This window comes from Diorhabda sublineata, chromosome 1 (assembly GCF_026230105.1).
Source record: "Diorhabda sublineata isolate icDioSubl1.1 chromosome 1, icDioSubl1.1, whole genome shotgun sequence".
NCBI lineage: Eukaryota > Metazoa > Arthropoda > Insecta > Coleoptera > Chrysomelidae > Diorhabda > Diorhabda sublineata.
The window spans coordinates 121,223-148,666 of NC_079474.1; the positions used below are offsets into that span (position 1 = coordinate 121,223).

Sequence of the window (27,444 nt, forward strand, 5' to 3'; positions counted from 1 at the left end):
CTGCAAGAGACATTTTATTAAAAAAAAAAAAAAATTCCCCTATAACGTTTTCGTTTGAAAACGTCCATTTTACAGACCGGATTTAATCACAAGTGAATATTTATGTACAAAAATTTTGAAAACCATCGAATTCCGTATCTACTATAACCTCGATATGAAACTGGTTAGTTTAGCGTTTTCGAAATCGTCGAATCCATTTATCGAGGTACGTCCGGTTTTACCAATAATTAGATCGGACGACTTCCGATTGGTAATTTTGTACTGGATTTATGAATTGAACGTTTTGTTTTTGGGAAAAACCGGAAGTAACAATTTCCGCCATTTTATTGATTAATGGAGTCCGCGACACGGACAAAACCCGAGTTATTGCGGTGTTTTTGAATTTTAAGCCAGGTAAACACGAGAGTATTTTAGAAAAAAATGAAAATGCCGGCGTATATTTGCAAAAAAAAATAAATTTCCAATTTAGTGCGGCGAAAATTCCGGTACGTGTGAAAATAACTTGTTGATTGCAAAAAAGAGTAAATTTGAGGTTAGGTTTTCACAATTGTACGATTTTAAACCGTGCGGTAAAAATGCCGGTACGTGTAAAACTAGCCTAGTGATAATAAGAGTCGTTAATTCAAGAAAACTCAAATGAATCGCGCGTTTTTCGTCTTTTATACGATTTTTACCGTGCGGCAATAAATCCGATACGTGTGAAAATAGCTTGTTGATTGCAAAAAAGAGTAAATTTGAGTGTATCCATTAGGTTTTCACAATTGTACGATTTTAAACCGTGCGGTAAAAATGCCGGTACGTGTAAAACTAGCCTAGTGATAATAAGAGTCGTTAATTCAAGAAAACTCAAATGAATCGCGCGTTTTTCGTCTTTTATACGATTTTTACCGTGCGGCGAAAATTCCGGTACGTGTGAAAATAGCTTGTTGATTGCAAAAAAGAGTAAATTTGAGTGTATCCATTAGGTTTTCACAATTGTACGATTTTAAACCGTGCGGTAAAAATGCCGGTACGTGTAAAACTAGCCTAGTGATAATAAGGGTCGTTAATTCATGAAAATTCAAATGAATCGCGCGTTTTTCGTCTTTTATACGATTTTTACCGTGCGGCAATAAATCCGATACGTGTGAAAATAGCTTGTTGATTGCAAAAAAGAGTAAATTTGAGTGTATCCATTAGGTTTTCACAATTGTACGATTTTAAACCGTGCGGTAAAAATGCCGGTACGTGTAAAACTAGCCTAGTGATAATAAGAGTCGTTAATTCAAGAAAACTCAAATGAATCGCGCGTTTTTCGTCTTTTATACGATTTTTACCGTGCGGCGAAAATTCCGGTACGTGTGAAAATAGCTTGTTGATTGCAAAAAAGAGTAAATTTGAGTGTATCCATTAGGTTTTCACAATTGTACGATTTTAAACCGTGCGGTAAAAATGCCGGTACGTGTAAAACTAGCCTAGTGATAATAAGGGTCGTTAATTCATGAAAATTCAAATGAATCGCGCGTTTTTCGTCTTTTATACGATTTTTACCGTGCGGCAATAAATCCGATACGTGTGAAAATAGCTTGTTGATTGCAAAAAAGAGTAAATTTGAGTGTATCCATTAGGTTTTCACAATTGTACGATTTTAAACCGTGCGGTAAAAATGCCGGTACGTGTAAAACTAGCCTAGTGATAATAAGAGTCGTTAATTCAAGAAAACTCAAATGAATCGCGCGTTTTTCGTCTTTTATACGATTTTTACCGTGCGGCGAAAATTCCGGTACGTGTGAAAATAGCTTGTTGATTGCAAAAAAGAGTAAATTTGAGTGTATCCATTAGGTTTTCACAATTGTACGATTTTAAACCGTGCGGTAAAAATGCCGGTACGTGTAAAACTAGCCTAGTGATAATAAGAGTCGTTAATTCAAGAAAACTCAAATGAATCGCGCGTTTTTCGTCTTTTATACGATTTTTACCGTGCGGCGAAAATTCCGGTACGTGTGAAAATAGCTTGTTGATTGCAAAAAAGAGTAAATTTGAGTGTATCCATTAGGTTTTCACAATTGTACGATTTTAAACCGTGCGGTAAAAATGCCGGTACGTGTAAAACTAGCCTAGTGATAATAAGAGTCGTTAATTCAAGAAAACTCAAATGAATCGCGCGTTTTTCGTCTTTTATACGATTTTTACCGTGCGGCAATAAATCCGGTACATGTGAAACTGGCTTAACGATAAAAATAGTCGGTAGGAAATGATTTTTACCAATTAGAACGGCGAGATTATTGAAAATCGTGATATTTGTAACTAAAAACGCAAAATTAAGCGTTTTTTCCCATAATTTTCAGAAATAACGAAAAAATTTATCAAGCGGCAATTTTTATTTCGAAATTGAAATTTTTCCATAATTAAAAAAAACAGCAAACAAAACTTCAGAAATCTCAAAAAGTCGATATATGTTTATTGTTTTTAATTCGTGCCGCAAAAATTCCGGTACGTGTAAAACCAACTTAACGATTATGAAAATCACAAATTCGTGGAACTTCATTTTTAAATTACACATAAAATAACATCACGTGACTAATTTTTCGGAAAATATCAAACGAAGAATAAAAATATTTTCGTGATCACGATTAACTGTGATCAAGTAACTGCTACCGGTACATACCGTGCCTCACTATATCAATCACTTCGATAATTATCCTCGACGTAATTCAATAATAATTAAAATAAAAAATTATTTGTAACAATGATCATTATCTTCAGTGAATCGCTGCTTCCTTTGCATTATATTTAATATTATAGATACTTTCTAAAATTTTTTTTTTTCGATCGGTAAAGCAGCGACCGTTACGATTTGAAGTGATTTCATTACAGAAAAAAATTAAGCAACGCGTTTCGTAACGTCGTTAATGGAAAATTAGGTGAATTGATATGCAACAAATAAATATATAGTGATATATATATACGGGGTTAATATTTCTTGTAATTCAATCTCGATGAGATGGCAGTGACTGTTTCCCTTGGTAACACCGGTGTTGCCGGTTTTAGAAGCGACCTTCCTATTACGAGTATTGTACGTGAAATAAAATCTCGTATTAGATTTTTACAATTAAACGAAAATTATTTAATTAATCGATTTGTTGAAGGATTTATGGTAAACACTTAATTGGAATTGAATCGATTTTCCCACGACCGTATCCGGTTTGGTAATTCGTATGTATCCGTTTTATAAATTGATGTATAATACAGGGGGTGGATGAAAATTTGTAATTTATAAATCATCGTTTTTTTCCAGATCCTAAATATTTTCGAAAATATTGATATTAGAAAAAAAAGTTTGAAATACAAAATGAAGGTTATAGAAAGATCTACAAAAATGTTTATATACATTTTTTACGTAAACTCAATCCTTTGGCTGTTGTGTTAGTCAATACGGTTGGCCCTTAGTCCCCTCTAAAACTATAACAATTTTATTAAATATTTCCGAAAATATTGATTTTAGAAAAAAAAGTTTCGAATACAAAATGAAGGTTATAAAAAGTTCTACAAAAAAGGTTATATACATTTTTTGAGTAAATTGATTATTTTGGCTGTTATAACCCAAAATGTATACTTCGAGATTAGGTTAGGATAGTCAATCTAAGTCCTGCAGAGACATTTTAATTTAACAGCCAAACAAATAGATTTACGTAAAAAAAGTATAAAACCTTTTTTGTAGAGCTTTTTATGAGCTTCATTTTTTGTGAAAAACTTTTTTTTCTAAAATCGATATTTTCGGAGATATTTGATAAAATTGTTATAATTTTGGAGGGGGCTAACAATCTCAGGAATTTACAGCTAAAAAATTGAGTTTACGTAAAAAATGTATAAAACCTTTGTTGTAGAGCTTTTTATGAGCTTCATTTTTTGAGAAAAACTTTTTTTTCTAAAATCGATATTATCGGAGATATTTAATAAAATTGTTATAATTTTGGAGGGGGCAAACAATCTCAGGAATTTACAGCTAAAAAATTGAGTCTACGAAAAAATGTATAAAAACTTTTTTGTAGAGCTTTTTATGAGCCTCATTTTTTGTGAAAAACTTTTTTTTCTAAAATCGATATTTTCGGAGATATTTAATAAAATTGTTATAATTTTGGAGGGGGCTAACAATCTCAGGAATTTACAGCTAAAAAATTGAGTTTACGTAAAAAATGTATAAAACCTTTCTTGTAGAGCTTTTCATGAGCCTCATTTTTTGTGAAAAACTTTTTTTTCTAAAATCGATATTTTCGGAGATATTTGATAAAATTGTTATAATTTTGGAGGGGGCTAACAATCTCAGGAATTTACAGCTAAAAAATTGAGTTTACGTAAAAAATGTATAAAACCTTTGTTGTAGAGCTTTTTATGAGCTTCATTTTTTGTGAAAAACTTTTTTTTCTAAAATCGATATTATCGGAGATATTTAATAAAATTGTTATAATTTTGGAGGGGGCAAACAATCTCAGGAATTTACAGCTAAAAAATTGAGTCTACGAAAAAATGTATAAAAACTTTTTTGTAGAGCTTTTTATGAGCCTCATTTTTTGTGAAAAACTTTTTTTTCTAAAATCGATATTTTCGGAGATATTTAATAAAATTGTTATAATTTTGGAGGGGGCTAACAATCTCAGGAATTTACAGCTAAAAAATTGAGTTTACGTAAAAAATGTATAAAACCTTTCTTGTAGAGCTTTTCATGAGCCTCATTTTTTGTGAAAAACTTTTTTTTCTAAAATCGATATTTTCGGAGATATTTAATAAAATTGTTATAATTTTGGAGGGGGCTAACAATCTCAGGAATTTACAGCTAAAAAATTGAGTTTACGTAAAAAATGTATAAAACCTTTCTTGTAGAGCTTTTCATGAGCCTCATTTTTTGTGAAAAACTTTTTTTTCTAAAATCGATATTTTCGGAGATATTTAATAAAATTGTTATAATTTTGGAGGGGGCTAACAATCTCAGGAATTTACAGCTAAAAAATTGAGTTTACGTAAAAAATGTATAAAACCTTTCTTGTAGAGCTTTTCATGAGCCTCATTTTTTGTGAAAAACTTTTTTTTCTAAAATCGATATTTTCGGAGATATTTAATAAAATTGTTATAATTTTGGAGGGGGCTAACAATCTCAGGAATTTACAGCTAAAAAATTGAGTTTACGTAAAAAATGTATAAAACCTTTCTTGTAGAGCTTTTCATGAGCCTCATTTTTTGTGAAAAACTTTTTTTTCTAAAATCGATATTTTCGGAGATATTTAATAAAATTGTTATAATTTTGGAGGGGGCTAACAATCTCAGGAATTTACAGCTAAAAAATTGAGTTTACGTAAAAAATGTATAAAACCTTTCTTGTAGAGCTTTTCATGAGCCTCATTTTTTGTGAAAAACTTTTTTTTCTAAAATCGATATTTTCGGAGATATTTGATAAAATTGTTATAATTTTGGAGGGGGCAAACAATCTCAGGAATTTACAGCTAAAAAATTGAGTCTACGAAAAAATGTATAAAACCTTTGTTGTAGAGCTTTTTATGAGCTTCATTTTTTGTGAAAAACTTTTTTTTCTAAAATCGATATTTTCGGAGATATTTAATAAAATTGTTATAATTTTGGAGGGGGCTAACAATCTCAGGAATTTACAGCTAAAAAATTGAGTTTACGTAAAAAATGTATAAAACCTTTGTTGTAGAGCTTTTTATGAGCTTCATTTTTTGTGAAAAACTTTTTTTTCTAAAATCGATATTATCGGAGTTATTTAATAAAATTGTTATAATTTTGGAGGGGGCAAACAATCTCAGGAATTTACAGCTAAAAAATTGAGTTTACGTAAAAAATGTATAAAACCTTTCTTGTAGAGCTTTTCATGAGCCTCATTTTTTGTGAAAAACTTTTTTTTCTAAAATCGATATTTTCGGAGATATTTGATAAAATTGTTATAATTTTGGAGGGGGCAAACAATCTCAGGAATTTACAGCTAAAAAATTGAGTCTACGAAAAAATGTATAAAAACTTTTTTGTAGAGCTTTTTATGAGCCTCATTTTTTGTGAAAAACTTTTTTTTCTAAAATCGATATTTTCGGAGATATTTAATAAAATTGTTATAATTTTGGAGGGGGCTAACAATCTCAGGAATTTACAGCTAAAAAATTGAGTTTACGTAAAAAATGTATAAAACCTTTCTTGTAGAGCTTTTCATGAGCCTCATTTTTTGTGAAAAACTTTTTTTTCTAAAATCGATATTTTCGGAGATATTTAATAAAATTGTTATAATTTTGGAGGGGGCAAACAATCTCAGGAATTTACAGCTAAAAAATTGAGTCTACGTAAAAAATGTATAAAACCTTTTTTGTAGAGCTTTTTATGAGCCTCATTTTTCGAGAAAAACTTTTTTTCGTAAAATCGATATTTTCGGAGATATTTAACAACATTTAATGACCGTGTGTATTCTACTGAATTCAGATTAATTTTTTCAGATTTTTATACAATGTTTTGTTAAAATATACAGGGTAATGGATTAAATCGTGATTATCGTCTCTTTTTGTATACAAAACGAACCGAAACTCGAATTTTAAATAGATCACCCTGTATTTTTACATAAAAATATAATATTTGTATCATTCGCGAGCATTTCAACGATATATGTTGTGCTGAATAGGCGCAATGACGCCGAAACCGGCAAATTCGACTCCCACCAATTTTTTTTTTAAATTACAACCAAAATCCCCCCACTACAAAACTACCGAAACCATAAAAAAAGACTACGAAACAAAATTGAAAAAAAAAAAAATAGAAGCCTCGTAAGCAGTAAAGCAAATAATAAAAACAAGCGTCACTTACTGCACTTTTTCCCTAAATTACGAGGGAGTAACTAAAAATAATTGGCAGCCGCTTCTAATCACGTCTGAAGAAACTCCAAAGAATGCTCGTCGTGGTTTTGGTTCGTACCTTATCACTTTGAGTGTTGTTCTCCTTTTTATTAGCGGCGCTAACGCTCGAACTCTTCTTCTGGACGTTCCTGCCGAACGTATTCGTCGCCGAACCGTTCAACTTCTGGAACGAATCGCTCGATCTCAATTTTCCCGATAACGAATCCTTAGTTGTTACCAAGGAACCGTTCCGGGATTTCGATAATGAATTGCTTTTGGAATTCAAACTGTTCGCTTCGGATTTGGTTTTGGTCCAGGATTGTGCCGAATGCGGTCTACAGGGTGAATCGCCGTTGCGGTAACGCGTGCTCGACGGTGCTGGGCTGTGTTTACCTATGGATACTTTCACTAATGAAAACCGTGAAACTACCATGAAATATATACAGTGTCGACTCATAATACGGAACCAAATATCGTTCGAAATTCTCGAAACCGAAAAAAACTCTTTACATCGTCTTTAAATATCGTAAAAACCGAAATTTTCCACGAAAAATGCTAAAAGAAGGAGTTCGATTTTTTCTTAATTGGACCTCATCATCACGGGACAACAGGAGCGATACAAATGTCATAATTCCCATTCCAAAACGTTTAATATTCACCGCCCGGTATATAAAACGTCTCTTTTCGTCGAAACCCCAAAAAAAATTGCCCCAATTTGCACCGAGAATCCACTTTTAACTAAAATATTTTCTTTCAAGACGCCCCTCGTATTTAAAAGTGAAATTTACAAATTTATTAATCAAGTTTTTTGTATAAACGCCTAATTCATTGAGTTTCGTACGAAAAATTCGGTTTTGGGATGTGATTAAACGACAATAAATGGTTCCGTATTTTTGCGCCACACTGTATAGTGAAATCGTGTCATGCTGTTAATATTTTCTAATCTTTTTGTTTATTAATCTAGATCTAACAGAGATTTTTTTTTATATGTTTATTGTGGAAATTATAAACTCGTTTGTATTATAACGAAGATATTACGTACGAGGTGTGTTGGAAAAGTTTCATTCGGAAAATGTCAAAGATGACAGATGAAAATCTTGTAATGATTGATTCTTCGCTTATCGAGGGAAGATTTCATAAATGGATTCATACAAAGTTTATGTTTTTGATTGTACCTCGTAAATTAGTTGTCTTTCGCATGTAACTTGGCTTCGATTGACATAATTGGGCAATTATAGAATGAAAATTTTGAATTGGACGTTCATTACATAATATTGAGCGGTAATAGAATGTTCTAGACTGTCTTGGAATGTTCTAGAAGTTTCTAGAATATTCTAGATTATTTGATTGGGTATAAAAGCAACGAGTAACATTGAGGGGGGAAAATTATGAAATAATTTGAAAAAAAAAAAACGTCAAAATATCGGATAGGAAGTTGTTGACCTTTATTTTTTAAATACATATGAATACAAAGGAATTTTATATCTCATTAGATCATCTGGATAATAAAGAAAATAGATCATTTTGAAAAAAATATTTCTCCCACTTAGATATTTTCGTAAAAAGTTAATTTCAAAAATTATTCAACTTGCAATTACAGAGTATTTTGTTTTTATGGAATTGCCTTGTAATATAAATATATACATTTTCATACGAACCTCGTACAAATATTTTTGAAAAATAAATTTTCGTATTTATTCGAATTGTTTTCAAAATTATCCACTTTTTTGATTGATTGCATTATTCATGAATTTAAAAGAAACACTAAATTTTTTCTGTCTGTATACGAGGTCTAATCAAAAAGATTCTCGTCAAAATATTTTTGAAAAATAAATTTTCGTATTTTTTCGAATTGTTTTCAAAATTATCCACTTTTTTGATTGATTGCATTATTCATGAATTTAAAAGAAACACTAAATTTTTTCTGTCTGTATACGAGGTCTAATCAAAAAGATTCTCGTCAAAATATTTTTGAAAAATAAATTTTCGTATTTATTCGAATTGTTTTCAAAATTATCCACTTTTTTGATTGATTGCATTATTCATGAATTTAAAAGAAACACTAAATTTTTTCTGCCTGTATACGAGGTCTAATCAAAAAGATTCTCCTCAAAATATTTTTGAAAAATAAATTTTCGTATTTTTTCGAATTGTTTTCAAAATCATCCACTTCTGATTGATTGCATTATTCATGAATTTAAGCGAAACACTAAATTTTTTCTGCCTGTATACGAGGTCTAATCAAAAAGATTCTCGTCAAAATATTTTTGAAAAATAAATTTTCGTATTTTTTCGAATTGTTTTCAAAATCATCCACTTCTGATTGATTGCATTATTCATGAATTTAAGCGAAACACTAAATTTTTTCTGCCTGTATACGAGGTCTAATCAAAAAGATTCTCGTCAAAATATTTTTGAAAAATAAATTTTCGTATTTTTTCGAATTGTTTTCAAACTAATTCACTTTTTGTTGATTGCATTATTCATGAATTTAAGCGAAACACTAAATTTTTTCTGCCTGTATACGAGGTCTAATCAAAAAGATTCTCGTCAAAATATTTTTGAAAAATAAATTTTCGTATTTATTCGAATTGTTTTCAAAATTATCCACTTTTTTGATTGATTGCATTATTCATGAATTTAAAAGAAACACTAAATTTTTTCTGTCTGTATACGAGGTCTAATCAAAAAGATTCTCGTCAAAATATTTTTGAAAAATAAATTTTCGTATTTTTTCAAATTGTTTTCAAAATCATCCACTTCTGATTGATTGCATTATTCATGAATTTAAGCGAAACACTAAATTTTTTCTGTCTGTATACGAGGTCTAATCAAAAAGATTCTCGTCAAAATATTTTTGAAAAATAAATTTTCGTATTTATTCGAATTGTTTTCAAAATCATCCACTTTTTTGATTGATTGCATTATTCATGAATTTAAAAGAAACACTAAATTTTTTCTGCCTGTATACGAGGTCTAATCAAAAAGATTCTCGTCAAAATATTTTTGAAAAATAAATTTTCGTATTTTTTCGAATTGTTTTCAAAATCATCCACTTCTGATTGATTGCATTATTCATGAATTTAAGCGAAACACTAAATTTTTTCTGCCTGTATACGAGGTCTAATCAAAAAGATTCTCGTCAAAATATTTTTGAAAAATAAATTTTCGTATTTTTTCGAATTGTTTTCAAAATCATCCACTTCTGATTGATTGCATTATTCATGAATTTAAGCGAAACACTAAATTTTTTCTGCCTGTATACGAGGTCTAATCAAAAAGATTCTCGTCAAAATATTTTTGAAAAATAAATTTTCGTATTTTTTCGAATTGTTTTCAAAATCATCCACTTCTGATTGATTGCATTATTCATGAATTTAAGCGAAACACTAAATTTTTTCTGCCTGTATACGAGGTCTAATCAAAAAGATTCTCGTCAAAATATTTTTGAAAAATAAATTTTCGTATTTTTTCGAATTGTTTTCAAAATCATCCACTTCTGATTGATTGCATTATTCATGAATTTAAGCGAAACACTAAATTTTTTCTGCCTGTATACGAGGTCTAATCAAAAAGATTCTCGTCAAAATATTTTTGAAAAATAAATTTTCGTATTTTTTCGAATTGTTTTCAAAATCATCCACTTCTGATTGATTGCATTATTCATGAATTTAAGCGAAACACTAAATTTTTTCTGCCTGTATACGAGGTCTAATCAAAAAGATTCTCGTCAAAATATTTTTGAAAAATAAATTTTCGTATTTTTTCGAATTGTTTTCAAACTAATTCACTTTTTGTTGATTGCATTATTCATGAATTTAAGCGAAACACTAAATTTTTTCTGCCTGTATACGAGGTCTAATCAAAAAGATTCTCGTCAAAATATTTTTGAAAAATAAATTTTCGTATTTATTCGAATTGTTTTCAAAATTATCCACTTTTTTGATTGATTGCATTATTCATGAATTTAAAAGAAACACTAAATTTTTTCTGTCTGTATACGAGGTCTAATCAAAAAGATTCTCGTCAAAATATTTTTGAAAAATAAATTTTCGTATTTTTTCAAATTGTTTTCAAAATCATCCACTTCTGATTGATTGCATTATTCATGAATTTAAGCGAAACACTAAATTTTTTCTGTCTGTATACGAGGTCTAATCAAAAAGATTCTCGTCAAAATATTTTTGAAAAATAAATTTTCGTATTTATTCGAATTGTTTTCAAAATCATCCACTTTTTTGATTGATTGCATTATTCATGAATTTAAAAGAAACACTAAATTTTTTCTGCCTGTATACGAGGTCTAATCAAAAAGATTCTCGTCAAAATATTTTTGAAAAATAAATTTTCGTATTTTTTCGAATTGTTTTCAAAATCATCCACTTCTGATTGATTGCATTATTCATGAATTTAAGCGAAACACTAAATTTTTTCTGCCTGTATACGAGGTCTAATCAAAAAGATTCTCGTCAAAATATTTTTGAAAAATAAATTTTCGTATTTTTTCGAATTGTTTTCAAAATCATCCACTTCTGATTGATTGCATTATTCATGAATTTAAGCGAAACACTAAATTTTTTCTGCCTGTATACGAGGTCTAATCAAAAAGATTCTCGTCAAAATATTTTTGAAAAATAAATTTTCGTATTTTTTCGAATTGTTTTCAAACTAATTCACTTTTTGTTGATTGCATTATTCATGAATTTAAGCGAAACACTAAATTTTTTCTGCCTGTATACGAGGTCTAATCAAAAAGATTCTCGTCAAAATATTTTTGAAAAATAAATTTTCGTATTTATTCGAATTGTTTTCAAAATTATCCACTTTTTTGATTGATTGCATTATTCATGAATTTAAAAGAAACACTAAATTTTTTCTGTCTGTATACGAGGTCTAATCAAAAAGATTCTCGTCAAAATATTTTTGAAAAATAAATTTTCGTATTTTTTCAAATTGTTTTCAAAATCATCCACTTCTGATTGATTGCATTATTCATGAATTTAAGCGAAACACTAAATTTTTTCTGTCTGTATACGAGGTCTAATCAAAAAGATTCTCGTCAAAATATTTTTGAAAAATAAATTTTCGTATTTATTCGAATTGTTTTCAAAATCATCCACTTTTTTGATTGATTGCATTATTCATGAATTTAAAAGAAACACTAAATTTTTTCTGCCTGTATACGAGGTCTAATCAAAAAGATTCTCGTCAAAATATTTTTGAAAAATAAATTTTCGTATTTTTTCGAATTGTTTTCAAAATCATCCACTTCTGATTGATTGCATTATTCATGAATTTAAGCGAAACACTAAATTTTTTCTGCCTGTATACGAGGTCTAATCAAAAAGATTCTCGTCAAAATATTTTTGAAAAATAAATTTTCGTATTTTTTCGAATTGTTTTCAAACTAATTCACTTTTTGTTGATTGCATTATTCATGAATTTAAGCGAAACACTAAATTTTTTCTGCCTGTATCCGAGGTCTAATCAAAAAGATTCTCGTCAAAATATTTTTGAAAAATAAATTTTCGTATTTATTCGAATTGTTTTCAAACTAATTCACTTTTTGTTGATTGCATTGTTCATGAATGTAAGCAAAACACTTAAATTTTTTCTGTCTGTATACGAGGTCCAATCAAAAATTTGTAAAAAAAAATAATTTCCTCAACTTTTTACTAAATTATCCAAAGAAAAAAAATACCAATAAATAACCGGTGCAATTCAAACACAATCAAACGTGATAAAACCATAATTTTCACAAATCAGTACATATACGAGGGATAATCGAAAAGATAATAAAAAGTTCGACACATAAAAAATTACGCAAAAAAAATTAACAAACTGTTTATACGGGGTTTCGCAAAAAACACCATGACATTTACCAATTATGAAAACAGCGTTGCCAATTTGATCGTATTTTCAAATTTTCAAGCAAAAAATGTAGATTTTGGAAAAAAATTAGCAATTTTTTTATAGTCAATTCGAAATAATTGAAAAACCATCGACCAACCCTCGTATTAACGCTTCAACAAAACAAATACATCGAATATCCTTACCTCCTGGTGGTTTCGGAGCCGTGTAACTTTTCAACGGTATCTTACTGGGTCGTTTCGTTTTGCCAATGTCCTTTTTATCCTTTTCGGAAGATCGATCGCGTACCGATTCGGGACTGCCGAAATTTTCCGATTGCAAATTCAAATTTTTCATACTGTTCATTATCAAAGGACACATCGCCTTCATACTGGCCGTAGATATTTCGGTGCGCGATTGGGGACGAGCCGGAGGCGTCGAATCTAAAGCGGGGATTATATCGGGCGAGCTGGTTTTGTTCGAGGGTTTGCGGAGGTCTTCCAGCAAACGTATCCGCGCCCTGGTGCCTTCCAGTTCTATCGTTCGATCTTCCAACTGAAACAAGACGATCGATCTGGCCAAATGCGTTCTTCTCGGCGACGACACCCCCATAAATCAAAATCGAAAATCGCGCGGGGAAAAAGAAAAATTGGGATTCGATTACGCCGCCGGGGATTCTTAGCGAGGTTTTAGGTTACTTCCGATACGTTTCACGACGGTTTCAACGCGAAATTTTTGCCTGCGACGTGTCTGCGTACCGTTACGGACATTTTTCTTCTTCTTTTTCTGTTTATTCGACGGGAGTTTGCCGTCCAAAGTCACGGTTAGATAATCCACTCGATTTCGAAGTGTTTGAGTTTATTTTTTTCTTGTATTAGCTGCTCGGCACGTTTTAATTTTTATTAAAAACGATATTCGCTATCTCGAACATCGATTAGATTTTTTTTTCTTTTATCAATTCGCCTCGCAGTCATATCTCCCGAGATATCGCTATCGTAAAATTATTTATTTTACGACGTTGCGATGAGTAATTACGAAAATAAACTGAATGCGACGATGAATCGGCAAATTTTGAAGACGAAAATGAATTCCGTCATTTCTCATATGGTGAAATACCCGTTAATTCATTAACGAATCGGTTAGACGACGCCCCTGTACGTATCGATATAAAATTTGAGTCATTACACGTTAATATGAGACTTGAAATAGCCGCAAGTGGATTTGAACGCGTGTGCTACGGGCTTAATAATCGTCGTATCCGGCAAACGAAACGTCGGTTCGAGCTGAACGTGTGTGGACGCCTTAACAATCAACGTATACAGTAGAAAAATCGTCAAATGATCCTGAACGAGTGTGAACGGTTTAAAAATTATCGCACACGGTAAAAAAACCGTCAATTGATCCTAAACGTGTGTGAACGGCTTAAAAATCATAGTAAACTGTAAAAAAAACCGTCATTTGATCTTTAATGTGTGTGAACGGCTTATTAAAGATCATAAAAACCGTCAAATGATCCTTAACGTGTGTGAACGGCTTAAAAACCATCGTATACGGTAGAAAAACCGTCATTTGATCCTTAACGTGTGTGAACGGCTTAATAAACATAAAAAACCGTCGAATGATCCTTAATGTGTGTGAACGGCTTAAAAATTATCGCACACGGTAAAAAAGCCGTCATTTGATCCTAAACGTGTGTGAACGGCTTAAAAATCATAGTAAACTGTAAAAAAAAACCATAATTTGATCCTTAACGTGTGTGAACGGCTTAATCAACATCATAAAAAACCGTCGAATGATCCTTAATGTGTGTGAACGGCTTAATAAACATCATATACGGTAAAAAACCGTCAAATGAACCTTAACGTGTGTGAACGGCTTAATAAACATCATATACGGTAAAAAAACCGTCAAATGATCCTTAACGTGTGTGAATGGCTTAAAAGTCATCATATACGGTAAAAAAACCGTCAAATGATCCGTAACGTATGCGAATGGCTTAAAAATCATCGCACACGGTAGAAAAACCGTCAAATGAACCTTAACGTATGTAAACAGCTTAATAAACGTCATAAAAAACCGTCAAATGAACCTTAACGTGTGTGAACGGCTTAATAAACATCATATACGGTAAAAAAAACCGTCAAATGATCCTTAACGTAGGTGAATGGCTTAAAAATCATCGCACACGGTAGAAAGACCGTCAAATGATCCTTAACGTATGCGAATGGCTTAAAAATCATCGCACACGGTAGAAAAACCGTCAAATGAACCTTAACGTATGTAAACGGCTTAATAAACGTCATAAAAAACCGTCAAATGAACCTTAACGTGTGTGAACGGCTTAATAAACATCATATACGGTAAAAAAACCGTCAAATGATCCTTAACGTGTGTGAATGGCTTAAAAGTCATCATATACGGTAAAAAAAACCGTCAAATGATCCTTAACGTAGGTGAATGGCTTAAAAATCATCGCACACGGTAGAAAGACCGTCAAATGATCCTTAACGTATGCGAATGGCTTAAAAATCATCGCACACGGTAGAAAAACCGTCAAATGAACCTTAACGTATGTAAACGGCTTAATAAACGTCATAAAAAACCGTCAAATGATCCTTAACGTGTGTGAATGGCTTAAAAATTATCGCAAATGGTAGAAAAAAAACCGTCAAATGATCCTTAACGTATGTGAATGGCTTAAAAGTCATCATATACGGTAAAAAAAACCGTCAAATGATCCTTAACGTAGGTGAATGGCTTAAAAATCATCGCACACGGTAGAAAGACCGTCAAATGATCCTTAACGTATGCGAATGGCTTAAAAATCATCGCACACGGTAGAAAAACCGTCAAATGAACCTTAACGTATGTAAACGGCTTAATAAACGTCATAAAAAACCGTCAAATGATCCTTAACGTGTGTGAATGGCTTAAAAATTATCGCAAATGGTAGAAAAAAAACCGTCAAATGATCCTTAACGTATGTGAACGGCTTAAAATCATCGCACACGATAAAAAAAATCGTCAAATGATCCGTAACGTGTGTGAATGGTTTAAAAATCATCGCAAATGGTAGAAAAAAAAACCGTCAAATCCTCAACGTGCGTGAACGGCTTAATAAACATCATGTACGGTAAAAAAATCGTCAAATGATTCTGAACATGTGTGGATGGCTTAATAATTAACGTATACGGTAAAAAACACGTTGTATTTCGTAAATGAACCGTCAGCTATAACTGAACGTGTGTGGACGGCTTAAAAATCATCGCACACGGTAAAAAACACGTCAGTTGAAATTGAACGTGTGCGGACGGGTTAACAATAATTTTAACCGGTTGTAGTGTACGTTAGGCGCGTCCAATAATCCGTCAGAACAAAAAAAATCGGACAAATTACGTAGGAAATGTCAAGATTCGAGTTATTAAAGTCGTGGAATTGACAGATGAACCGTTGGAATGATTGACAGCTACCTGTCGGTGCGGAGGGGTGTCCTCGAAACCCATAAAAATCACAAACAGAAACGATAAGTGGCAGGGGCGACGTCAATTATAACCGAACAGAAATTTTCATAATTTCCTTGGAATGAAAAACTTTTTCTCAGTGTTCACCGTTATGTTACGTAACTTGTCACATTATCCCCGTCTAAATCGGTAGATACGCGAAAAAAGTTTTTTTAAATGAAAATTTTTTTATTAATTCGCGATAATATACGAGGGGAAACCGAAAATGTTTAGACTTGCTTGGGTGTAATTAGATATATGTATAAATTGGCTTACCTGGAATTTTAAGTCTTCATTTTCTTCCCTAAACCTATTTAGTCTGTCCCTTAGCCCTTCTTCTATACTAGTCACCGTATCTAATTGTTCTCTAAGAACCTGCAAATAATTTTTTCAACGTAGGTTATGGGAATTTTGTACCACGCGTTTCGAATGGAAACAAACGTCAAAATTTTACCGACAATTCTAATATTTAATATGGCCAACAAAAAAAAAAACGTTTTTTACTTCTAAATAAACAGTATTATACAGTTTGTCTGTTTAGATTACAACGTCCTTCACGGGATTTAGAAATTTCAAATGCGACGTCGTCCTTTGTTGAAATTTGATCGTTTCGAATGAGACATCCTATATTCGTTTCAAATGCGACTTTCTATACAAAAATATGAAATTTTCAAACGCGACGTCCTGTACAGAATTTATATAACTATAATTGTGACGTTCTGTATTAGAAATTGATCGTTTAGATTACGAGGGAATTTTGATAATTTGACATGTGACGTCCTGTATTAAAATTTGATTGTTTGGAATACGAGGGAATTTGGATAATTTGACATGTGACGTCCTGTATTAGAGTTTGATGGTTTGGAATACGAGGGAATTTAGATAATTTGACATGTGACGTCCTCTATTAGAAATTGATCGTTTTGATTACGAGGAAATTTAGATAATTTGACATGTGACGTCCTGTATTAAAATTTGATTGTTTGGAATACGAGGGAATTTGGATAATTTGACATGTGACGTCCTGTATTAAAATTTGATTGTTTGGAATACGAGGGAATTTAGATAATTTGACATGTGACGTCCTGTATTAAAATTTGATTGTTTGGAATACGAGGGAATTTGGATAATTTGACATGTGACGTCCTCTATTAGAAATTGATCGTTTTGATTACGAAGAAATTTAGATAATTTGACATGTGACGTCCTGTATTAAAATTTGATTGTTTGGAATACGAGGGAATTTGGATAATTTGACATGTGACGTCCTGTATTAGAAATTGATCGTTTTGATTACGAGGGAATTTAGATAATTTGACATGTGACGTCCTGTATTAGAAATTGATCGTTTTGATTACGAGGGAATTTAGATAATTTGACATGTGACGTCCTGTATTAAAATTTGATTGTTTGGAATACGAGGGAATTTGGATAATTTGACATGTGACGTCCTCTATTAGAAATTGATCGTTTTGATTACGAGGAAATTTAGATAATTTGACATGTGACGTCCTGTATTAAAATTTGATTGTTTAGAATACGAGGGAATTTGGATAATTTGACATGTGACGTCCTGTATTAGAAATTGATCGTTTTGATTACGAGGGAATTTAGATAATTTGACATGTGACGTCCTGTATTAGAAATTGATCGTTTTGATTACGAGGGAATTTAGATAATTTGACATGTGACGTCCTGTATTAAAGTTAGATTGTTTAGAATACGAGGGAATTTGGATAATTTGACATGTGACGTCCTGTATTAAAGTTAGATTGTTTAGAATACGAGGGAATTTGGATAATTTGACATGTGACGTCCTGTATTAAAATTTGATTGTTTGGAATACGAGGGAATTTAGATAATTTGACATGTGACGTCCTGTATTAGAAATTGATCGTTTTGATTACGAGGGAATTTAGATAATTTGACATGTGACGTCCTGTATTAAAATTTGATTGTTTGGAATACGAGGGAATTTAGATAATTTGACATGTGACGTCCTGTATTAAAGTTAGATTGTTTAGAATACGAGGGAATTTGGATAATTTGACATGTGACGTCCTGTATTAGAGTTTGATGGTTTGGAATATGAGGGAATTTAGATAATTTGACATGTGACGTCCTGTATTAGAAATTGATCGTTTTGATTACGAGGGAATTTGGATAATTTGACATGTGACGTCCTGTATTAAAATTTGATTGTTTGGAATACGAGGGAATTTAGATAATTTGACATGTGACGTCTTGTATTAGAAATTGATCGTTTTGATTACGAGGGAATTTAGATAATTTGACATGTGACGTCCTCTATTAGAAATTGATCGTTTTGATTACGAGGAAATTTAGATAATTTGACATGTGACGTCCTGTATTAAAATTTGATTGTTTGGAATACGAGGGAATTTGGATAATTTGACATGTGACGTCCTGTATTAAAATTTGATTGTTTGGAATACGAGGGAATTTGGATAATTTGACATGTGACGTCCTGTATTAAAATTTGATTGTTTGGAATACGAGGGAATTTGGATAATTTGACATGTGACGTCCTCTATTAGAAATTGATCGTTTTGATTACGAGGAAATTTAGATAATTTGACATGTGACGTCCTGTATTAAAATTTGATTGTTTGGAATACGAGGGAATTTGGATAATTTGACATGTGACGTCCTGTATTAAAATTTGATTGTTTGGAATACGAGGGAATTTAGATAATTTGACATGTGACGTCCTGTATTAAAATTTGATTGTTTGGAATACGAGGGAATTTGGATAATTTGACATGTGACGTCCTCTATTAGAAATTGATCGTTTTGATTACGAGGAAATTTAGATAATTTGACATGTGACGTCCTGTATTAAAATTTGATTGTTTGGAATACGAGGGAATTTGGATAATTTGACATGTGACGTCCTGTATTAAAGTTAGATTGTTTAGAATACGAGGGAATTTGGATAATTTGACATGTGACGTCCTGTATTAGAAATTGATCGTTTTGATTACGAGGGAATTTAGATAATTTGACATGTGACGTCCTGTATTAGAAATTGATCGTTTTGATTACGAGGGAATTTAGATAATTTGACATGTGACGTCCTGTATTAAAGTTAGATTGTTTAGAATACGAGGGAATTTGGATAATTTGACATGTGACGTCCTGTATTAAAGTTAGATTGTTTAGAATACGAGGGAATTTGGATAATTTGACATGTGACGTCCTGTATTAAAATTTGATTGTTTGGAATACGAGGGAATTTAGATAATTTGACATGTGACGTCCTGTATTAGAAATTGATCGTTTTGATTACGAGGGAATTTAGATAATTTGACATGTGACGTCCTGTATTAAAATTTGATTGTTTGGAATACGAGGGAATTTAGATAATTTGACATGTGACGTCCTGTATTAAAGTTAGATTGTTTAGAATACGAGGGAATTTGGATAATTTGACATGTGACGTCCTGTATTAGAGTTTGATGGTTTGGAATATGAGGGAATTTAGATAATTTGACATGTGACGTCCTGTATTAGAAATTGATCGTTTTGATTACGAGGGAATTTGGATAATTTGACATGTGACGTCCTGTATTAAAATTTGATTGTTTGGAATACGAGGGAATTTAGATAATTTGACATGTGACGTCTTGTATTAGAAATTGATCGTTTTGATTACGAGGGAATTTAGATAATTTGACATGTGACGTCCTGTATTAAAATTTGATTGTTTGGAATACGAGGGAATTTAGATAATTTGACATGTGACGTCCTGTATTAAAGTTAGATTGTTTAGAATACGAGGGAATTTGGATAATTTGACATGTGACGTCCTGTATTAGAGTTTGATGGTTTGGAATATGAGGGAATTTAGATAATTTGACATGTGACGTCCTGTATTAGAAATTGATCGTTTTGATTACGAGGGAATATAGATAAATTGACATGTGACGTCCTGTATTAAAGTTAGATTGTTTAGAATACGAGGGAATTTGGATAATTTGACATGTGTCGTCCTGTATTAAAATTTGATTGTTTGGAATACGAGGGAATTTAGATAATTTGACATGTGACGTTTTGTATTAGAAATTGATCGTTTTGATTACGAGGGAATTTAGATAATTTGACATGTGACGTCCTGTATTAGAAATTGATCGTTTTGATTACGAGGGAATTTGGATAATTTGACATGTGACGTCCTGTATTAGAAATTGATCGTTTTGATTACGAGGGAATTTAGATAATTTGACATGTGACGTCCTGTATTAAAGTTTGATTGTTTGGAATGAGGGAATTTGGATAATTTGACATGTGACGTTCTGTATTAGAAATTGATGGTTTGGAATACGAGGGAATTTAGATAATTTGACATGTGACGTTCTGTATTAGAAATTGATCGTTTTGATTACGAGGGAATTTAGATAATTTGACATGTGACGTCCTGTATTAGAAATTGATCGTTTTGATTACGAGGGAATTTAGATAATTTGACATGTGACGTTCTGTATTAGAAATTGATCGTTTTGATTACGAGGGAATTTAGATAATTTGACATGTGACGTCCTGTATTAGAAATTGATCGTTTTGATTACGAGGGAATTTAGATAATTTGACATGTGACGTCCTGTATTAAAATTTGATTGTTTGGAATACGAGGGAATTTGGATAATTTGACATGTGACGTCCTGTATTAAAGTTTGATTGTTTGGAATGAGGGAATTTGGATAATTTGACATGTGACGTTCTGTATTAGAAATTGATGGTTTGGAATACGAGGGAATTTAGATAATTTGACATGTGACGTTCTGTATTAGAAATTGATGATTTGGAATACGAGGGAATTTAGATAATTTGACATGTGACGTCCTGTATTAGAAATTGATCGTTTTGATTACGAGGGAATTTAGATAATTTGACATGTGACGTCCTGTATTAAAATTTGATTGTTTGGAATACGAGGGAATTTGGATAATTTGACATGTGACGTCCTGTATTAAAGTTTGATTGTTTGGAATGAGGGAATTTGGATAATTTGACATGTGACGTTCTGTATTAGAAATTGATGGTTTGGAATACGAGGGAATTTAGATAATTTGACATGTGACGTTCTGTATTAGAAATTGATCGTTTTGATTACGAGGGAATTTAGATAATTTGACATGTGACGTCCTGTATTAAAGTTAGATTGTTTGGAATACGAGGGAATTTGGATAATTTGACATGTGACGTCCCGTATTGGAAGTTGATCGATCGGAAATTAAATATTGGTAATAACTATGATTTTTCTTGCATAATTTCTAAATTTTTTACTAAAAAAAAAAAAAAATATTAATCTGATACAACTAGAGCGTATCGGAGTTTCTATTTTGTTTTTACAAAATCCGTAAACAAAAAAAGAAGAAAAAACATCGAACGTTAATCGCCTGTCGTTATTCCTACCAGATCGTTTCACACCGTAGCGAAACTAATGGCGATGACGTAAATTTTTTTTTTTTTCGTCCGCGATACAGTTGTAGTCATTTGTTAAACATTTCGGACGCGGGTGCAACAACAAAATAAAAATATTAATACGACAGTCGAGATCGATCGTTTGCTATATAAACATTCGAAACGACCCCGGTAAATGATACATACATAAACATCCTAAATAAACGCGTCGAGGAATCGACGTAAAAAATTGTATCCGTTCGAAATGAAATATTTGCATAGTGAAAACGTGTAAAGAGCGCACGTGCCTTTCGAGGCGAAACAAGTTTTTTTATAAGGTTTCCATATAAACTGTACAATTCGCCGAACAAATGTAATTAGAACCGTAATAATAATTATTAACGTGCTAGTTTGGAAAAATTTACGTTTCTAAGAATTTTCCCAAGTTCGCCAAACATTTCGAATAAATTCAGAGACGAAAACAAATTAAAAAAAAAAAAAAATGGGAATACAAAGAGAGAGAGAGACAAAAGAGAGAGGAGAGAGAAATAAAATAACAAAGAGTACAGAGAGAGATAAAAAAACGAAGGGAGACATAAAAAAAAGAGACAGAGATACAGAAACAAAAAGAGGGATAATAAAATAAAGAGAGACAAAAGAACAAAAAGAAAGACAGAAAGAGATAAAGGTATAAAAATAAAGACATATATATATATAAGGGAACAAAGAGAGAGAGACAAAAGAGAGAGAGAGATATATATAAAGGAACAAAAAGAGAGACAAAGAGAGAGAGAGAGAGATAAAAGAACAAAAAGGGAGAGAAAGAGAAAGGAACTAAGAGAGAGAGAGAGAGAAAAAGAGAGAGATAAATAAACAAAAAGAGAGAGATACATGAATAAAGAAAGAGAAAGATACAGGAACAAAGAGAGAGAGATAAATGAACGAAAAGAGAGACAAAGAGAGAGAGAAAGAGATAAAGGAACGAAAAGAGAGAGAGAGATAAAAGAACAAAAAGAGAGAGAGATAAAGGAACGAAAAGGAACTAAGAGAGAGAGAAAGAAACGAAAAGGAACTAAGAGAGAGAGAGATAAAGGAACGAAAAGAGAGACAAAAGAGAGAGAGAGATAAATGAACGAAAAGAGAGACAAAGATAGAGAGAAAGAGATAAAGGAACGAAAAGAGAGAGAGAGATAAAAGAACAAAAAGAGAGAGAGATAAAGGAACGAAAAGAGAGACAAAAGAGAGAGAGAGAGAGATAAAGGAACGAAAAGAGAGACAAAAGAGAGAGAGAGAGATAAATGAACGAAAAGAGAGACAAAGAGAGAGAGAAAGAGATAAAGGAACGAAAAGAGAGAGAGAGAGATAAAAGAACAAAAAGAGAGAGAGATAAAGGAACGAAAAGAGAGACAAAAGAGAGAGAGAGAGAGATAAAGGAACGAAAAGAGAGACAAAAGAGAGAGAGAGAGATAAATGAACGAAAAGAGAGACAAAGAGAGAGAGAAAGAGATAAAGGAACGAAAAGAGAGAGAGAGATAAAAGAACAAAAAGAGAGAGAGATAAAGGAACGAAAAGAGAGACAAAAGAGAGAGAGAGAGATAAAGGAACGAAAAGAGAGACAAAAGAGAGAGAGAGAGATAAATGAACGAAAAGAGAGACAAAGAGAGAGAGAAAGAGATAAAGGAACGAAAAGAGAGAGAGAGAGATAAAAGAACAAAAAGAGAGAGGGATAAAGGAACGAAAAGGAACTAAGAGAGAGAGAAAGAAACGAAAAGGAACTAAGAGAGAGAGAGATAAAGGAACGAAAAGAGAGATAAAGAGAGAGAGATAAAGGAACGAAAAGAGAGACAAAAGAGAGAGAGAGATAAATGAACGAAAAGAGAGACAAAGAGAGAGAGATAAAGGAACTAAGAGAGAGAGAGAGAGTGAGAGAGAGAAAGGAACTAAGAGAGAGAGAGAGAGAGAGAGAGAGAGAGAGAGAGAGAGAGAGAGAGAGAGAGAGATAAAGGAACGAAAAGAGAGACAAAAGAGAGAGAGAGAGAGAGATAAAGGAACGAAAAGAGAGACAAAAGAGAGAGAGATAAAGGAACTAAGAGAGAGAGAGTGAGAGAGAGAAAGGAACTAAGAGAGAGAGAGAGAGAGATAAATGAATGAAAAGAGAGATAAAGAGAGAGAGATAAAGGAACTAAGAGAGAGACAAAGAGAGAAAGAGAAAAAGGAACTAAGAGAGATAAAGGAACTAAGAGAGATAAAGGAACTAAGAGAGAGAGAGAGAGATAAAGGAACTAAGAGAGAGAGAGAAAGAGATAGAGAGATAAAGGAACTAAGAGAGAGAGAGATAAATAAACAAAAAGAGAGATACATGAATAAAGAAAGAGAAAGATACAGGAACAAAGAGAGAGAGAGAGAGAAATGAACAAAGAGATGGAGAGAGAGAGAGAAATGAACAAAGAGATGGAGAGAGAGAGAGAGAGGAAGAGAGGGAAGGAGAGAGAGAGATGGAGAGAGAGAGAGAGAGAGAGAGAGGGAGAGAGAGAGAGAGATACGTGTAGAGACTCACCTGGTTTCTGACGGTAGTCGTCAATAGATGTTTTTGCAACACTAAAGGATCGCGTTCTTTCAAAATGGCGGCTATTTTTTCCGTATCCGGCACAGCTACTTTCGGCATATTTTCATCACTAAACACTAAATCGATATGACGGACCCCGACACTTTTTCGATTAGTCCTTTGACTACAATTCGCTACCGTCGATGTCGAAGAGTCCCTAAGAAATTTTTCACTTTCCGGCGTCTGCGTACTACCACCGGTACCGTTTTTAGTCACAAACTGAAGGTGAAGATCGTGAATTCGCGAATTTACTTCGCCTGCAACAAAAACAAAAAAACAAAGACGCGACATCCAAACATCGATCACACACACACACACACACACACACACGATAATAAATTACGGACTCACCCCTTTGATCGATAACAGCTTTGAGTTGTTCCTCCAAATCTTGTTTGGCCGACATCAAATTTTCGAGGTCCTCTTGCAAACGGCAAGTGTGAACCCTGCCGGCCAAAACTTCGGCCTCCATTTCCGCCAATCGATCCAGAAGCAGATCCCGTTCTTGACGGAGTTTTCGAACGTCCGAAGACGACGAAGGGCACGAAGAAAACAAAACTCGGTTGAAGGAATCGCCGTCGGTTCGTCGATCGCTTCGATTTCTGATAGCGCCTTGCAGCAATTCCGCTTCATCTTTCAATCTGGTACCTTTGCGATGTATGATATCGAGAAGGTTCCAAAGTTCGTCCTCTATATCGTCCGGTTCTATAACGCCAGCGGCCGAAGAATTCGCCAGAGCCGTCGAGGAAGCGCTGTGCGTTTCTTTACTAGACGTTTCCGTACTAAAACCGGAATCCTGAACCGCCGTATCTCCGACTTTCTTCCTCTCCTCTTTGCTGCCTATTTTCTTTCTCACTCTTACGCCCGGCGTCCAATCGCCCGGTCTTATCGATACGGGAATGTTGGAATGGTGATGGGACGTCATCGTCGCCGGCGTTGAAGACGCCAATTTACTGCGGAGGTTCGGGAAAGTTTCGATGACGAGATCGCGGAACTCCAACAGGGCCCCCACCTCATGCTGGAGCTCCTGCAAAGCGACCAGAGATTTCGCTTGTTCGCTGATAAGGTAGTGGAATGGTCCGGTCGATTGGCGCAGCTGAAGGCATTCCATGCCATCCGTTTCAGCCGGTTCGTCCCCCTGGAACATAAAATTGTTTACCTCTACGAGATTCCGGGTCTAAAAAACGTCCTCCGGACATTTATACCGAGTGCTGACTTGCCTCGGGATCATAAAAGTTTCTTTTTAATCGATTATTATATATATATATTAATTCCGACGATCTCCACTGACCCAAACTGCTCGTCGAAGGATTTCCAATCGATACAGTGTTGCCATAGCTACTACAAACGTAATTTTTCTCCCAAATTGTAGGTGAAGATTGGTTTGTGGTTAATTTTAGAATATTTCTGATGGCTAAATATAAAATTTTCCTGTATAAATAAATGGCGACCTTGATACGAAACGATGACGTCAACGAATGTATGAACGAGAGACCTCGCGAAATGCTTCATTAGTCACTCATGGCCATACAAAAAAAAATTAAAGTTATTAATCAGTATTAAAGTAGAAATCAGAACAAATTTTGACGTTTCGAATAATTAGTATTTCGAAATGTCGAAATTTCGATGTAAACCGTAAATGAATGTAAAATTAAACGGCTTCGAATTCCGCGAAAATAACGAAATGAAAAGCTGCAAATAAAATTCTATCGCACAACCCCCGTAGAATTGGAACTTTCAAAAATTCAAAAATTTTAAAAATTTTCCGGCGACCGATTTAATTTTCGAACTTCTCGTATAAAAAAAATCACATTATACATCACTCCGTACTCCGCATTGTTGTCAGATTTAATGTCTCGATGACGTAACTTATCGAGGATCTTAATTATGGTACAACCCTCGTAACAAAAGAGAGTAAACTCCATTTTGATTTAGCCGCTATGCGTAAATCTGATTACTTTTTACATAATAAAAGAATTAACATCGTAACAAGATAACTAATTACCGAAATCGACGATGACCCACATTTCAGTTCGTCCGCCATTTTTAACAGTTGCAATGATTAGTTACGTAATTCGAATGGATTTAACATAAATTGAATTTCGTCGTATAATTAGTTAATTCCGTATTGTGTATCTCGAATTCAATCTCCCGACCACCTTATACACCGGATATTGCGCATTGCGATTTATTTTTACGAAAATTCCATAAAGGAACGTCAAAAATGTATGTTACAATACGAATTTAATGGAAAAAGTTTTGATAATTATTGAGGAAAGTCCTGACCTGACCTAACCTGTAATATTACAAACTTTTTCGACGTCCCCGGTATTTATTTTCACGCTTTAATTTACAAAGAGAAAATTTAATTTGAACATCCGGTATATAGAATCGGGTACCAATAAAAAACGATTTATTGTAAATAGAATAATTAATTTTTTTATTTATATCAATCATAAACCAGTCGTAGATTAACAGCTGATTTCCACTTTGTAAATGAAAATATACAGGACCGGTATCTAAATAAATTTAACGTTAATTTAGTAACGGTGCAATTATTCACTCCCACCTCTATATTTATTATTAAATTTATACATCGTTAATCATTATACGTTGCGGGGGACGTAAAAAAAAAGATAGTTTCAAAATATGTAGGAAGGAAAGAAGAAAATGGAGGAGTTATAAAAATATCGATACCAAATTTGGTATCAAATAAAGTTTTTTCAATAAAACTATCAATAAAACGTGATATAAGATGATAAAATTTAAAAATAAATCTCGAGAATCGACTACCCCCACGCATTATAAAATGAACTTGTAGGTCGTAGACGAGGTCGATACTTTCAATTGATTTATACCTTTTATAGATTAAACGAAAACTAATGATCCGGCAACGGTGTAAAAACAATTAAAAATTGATTAGTCACGTTATTTAAATTATTATCGAAATAATTCGTCAAGTTACTTAAGATTAACCTCGTATAATGAAGATATGATGTCATCGTAATCACATCGAAAGCGATTTTTCGTTTATAAAATCGTTTTATTCGATTCGACATTTTGTATATTTATATCAAGTGTATCACGTGACGTCGCCGTGTCAAAATAAACAAATAAATCTAGTAATCTGAAGATCTTTAATTACAACCGGGACTAATTAGTTTAAATATATTTATAACCTTCTAAATATTTACGAAAC

General features: G+C 32.6%; 1 protein-coding gene across 3 annotated transcripts in view; it reads right to left on the bottom strand.

Annotated features, from left to right (window-relative positions):
- LOC130447342 (uncharacterized) overlaps window positions 1–27,444 on the bottom strand; it is a 54,947-nt gene that overhangs the window by 3,531 nt on the left and 23,972 nt on the right. For 2 of the 3 annotated variants that reach the window (XM_056784114.1, XM_056784123.1), the window contains exons 2-6: window positions 24,597–25,383; window positions 24,198–24,502; window positions 16,493–16,591; window positions 12,923–13,271; window positions 6,946–7,259 (exon numbers count right to left, since the gene is read on the bottom strand). In XM_056784114.1, coding sequence (XP_056640092.1) covers window positions 6,946–7,259; window positions 12,923–13,271; window positions 16,493–16,591; window positions 24,198–24,502; window positions 24,597–25,383 — 1,854 coding nt within the window. Of the gene's footprint in view, window positions 1–6,837; window positions 7,260–12,922; window positions 13,272–16,492; window positions 16,592–24,197; window positions 24,503–24,596; window positions 25,384–27,444 lie in introns of all 3 variants that reach the window. The other variant, XR_008910237.1, reaches the window with a different exon arrangement.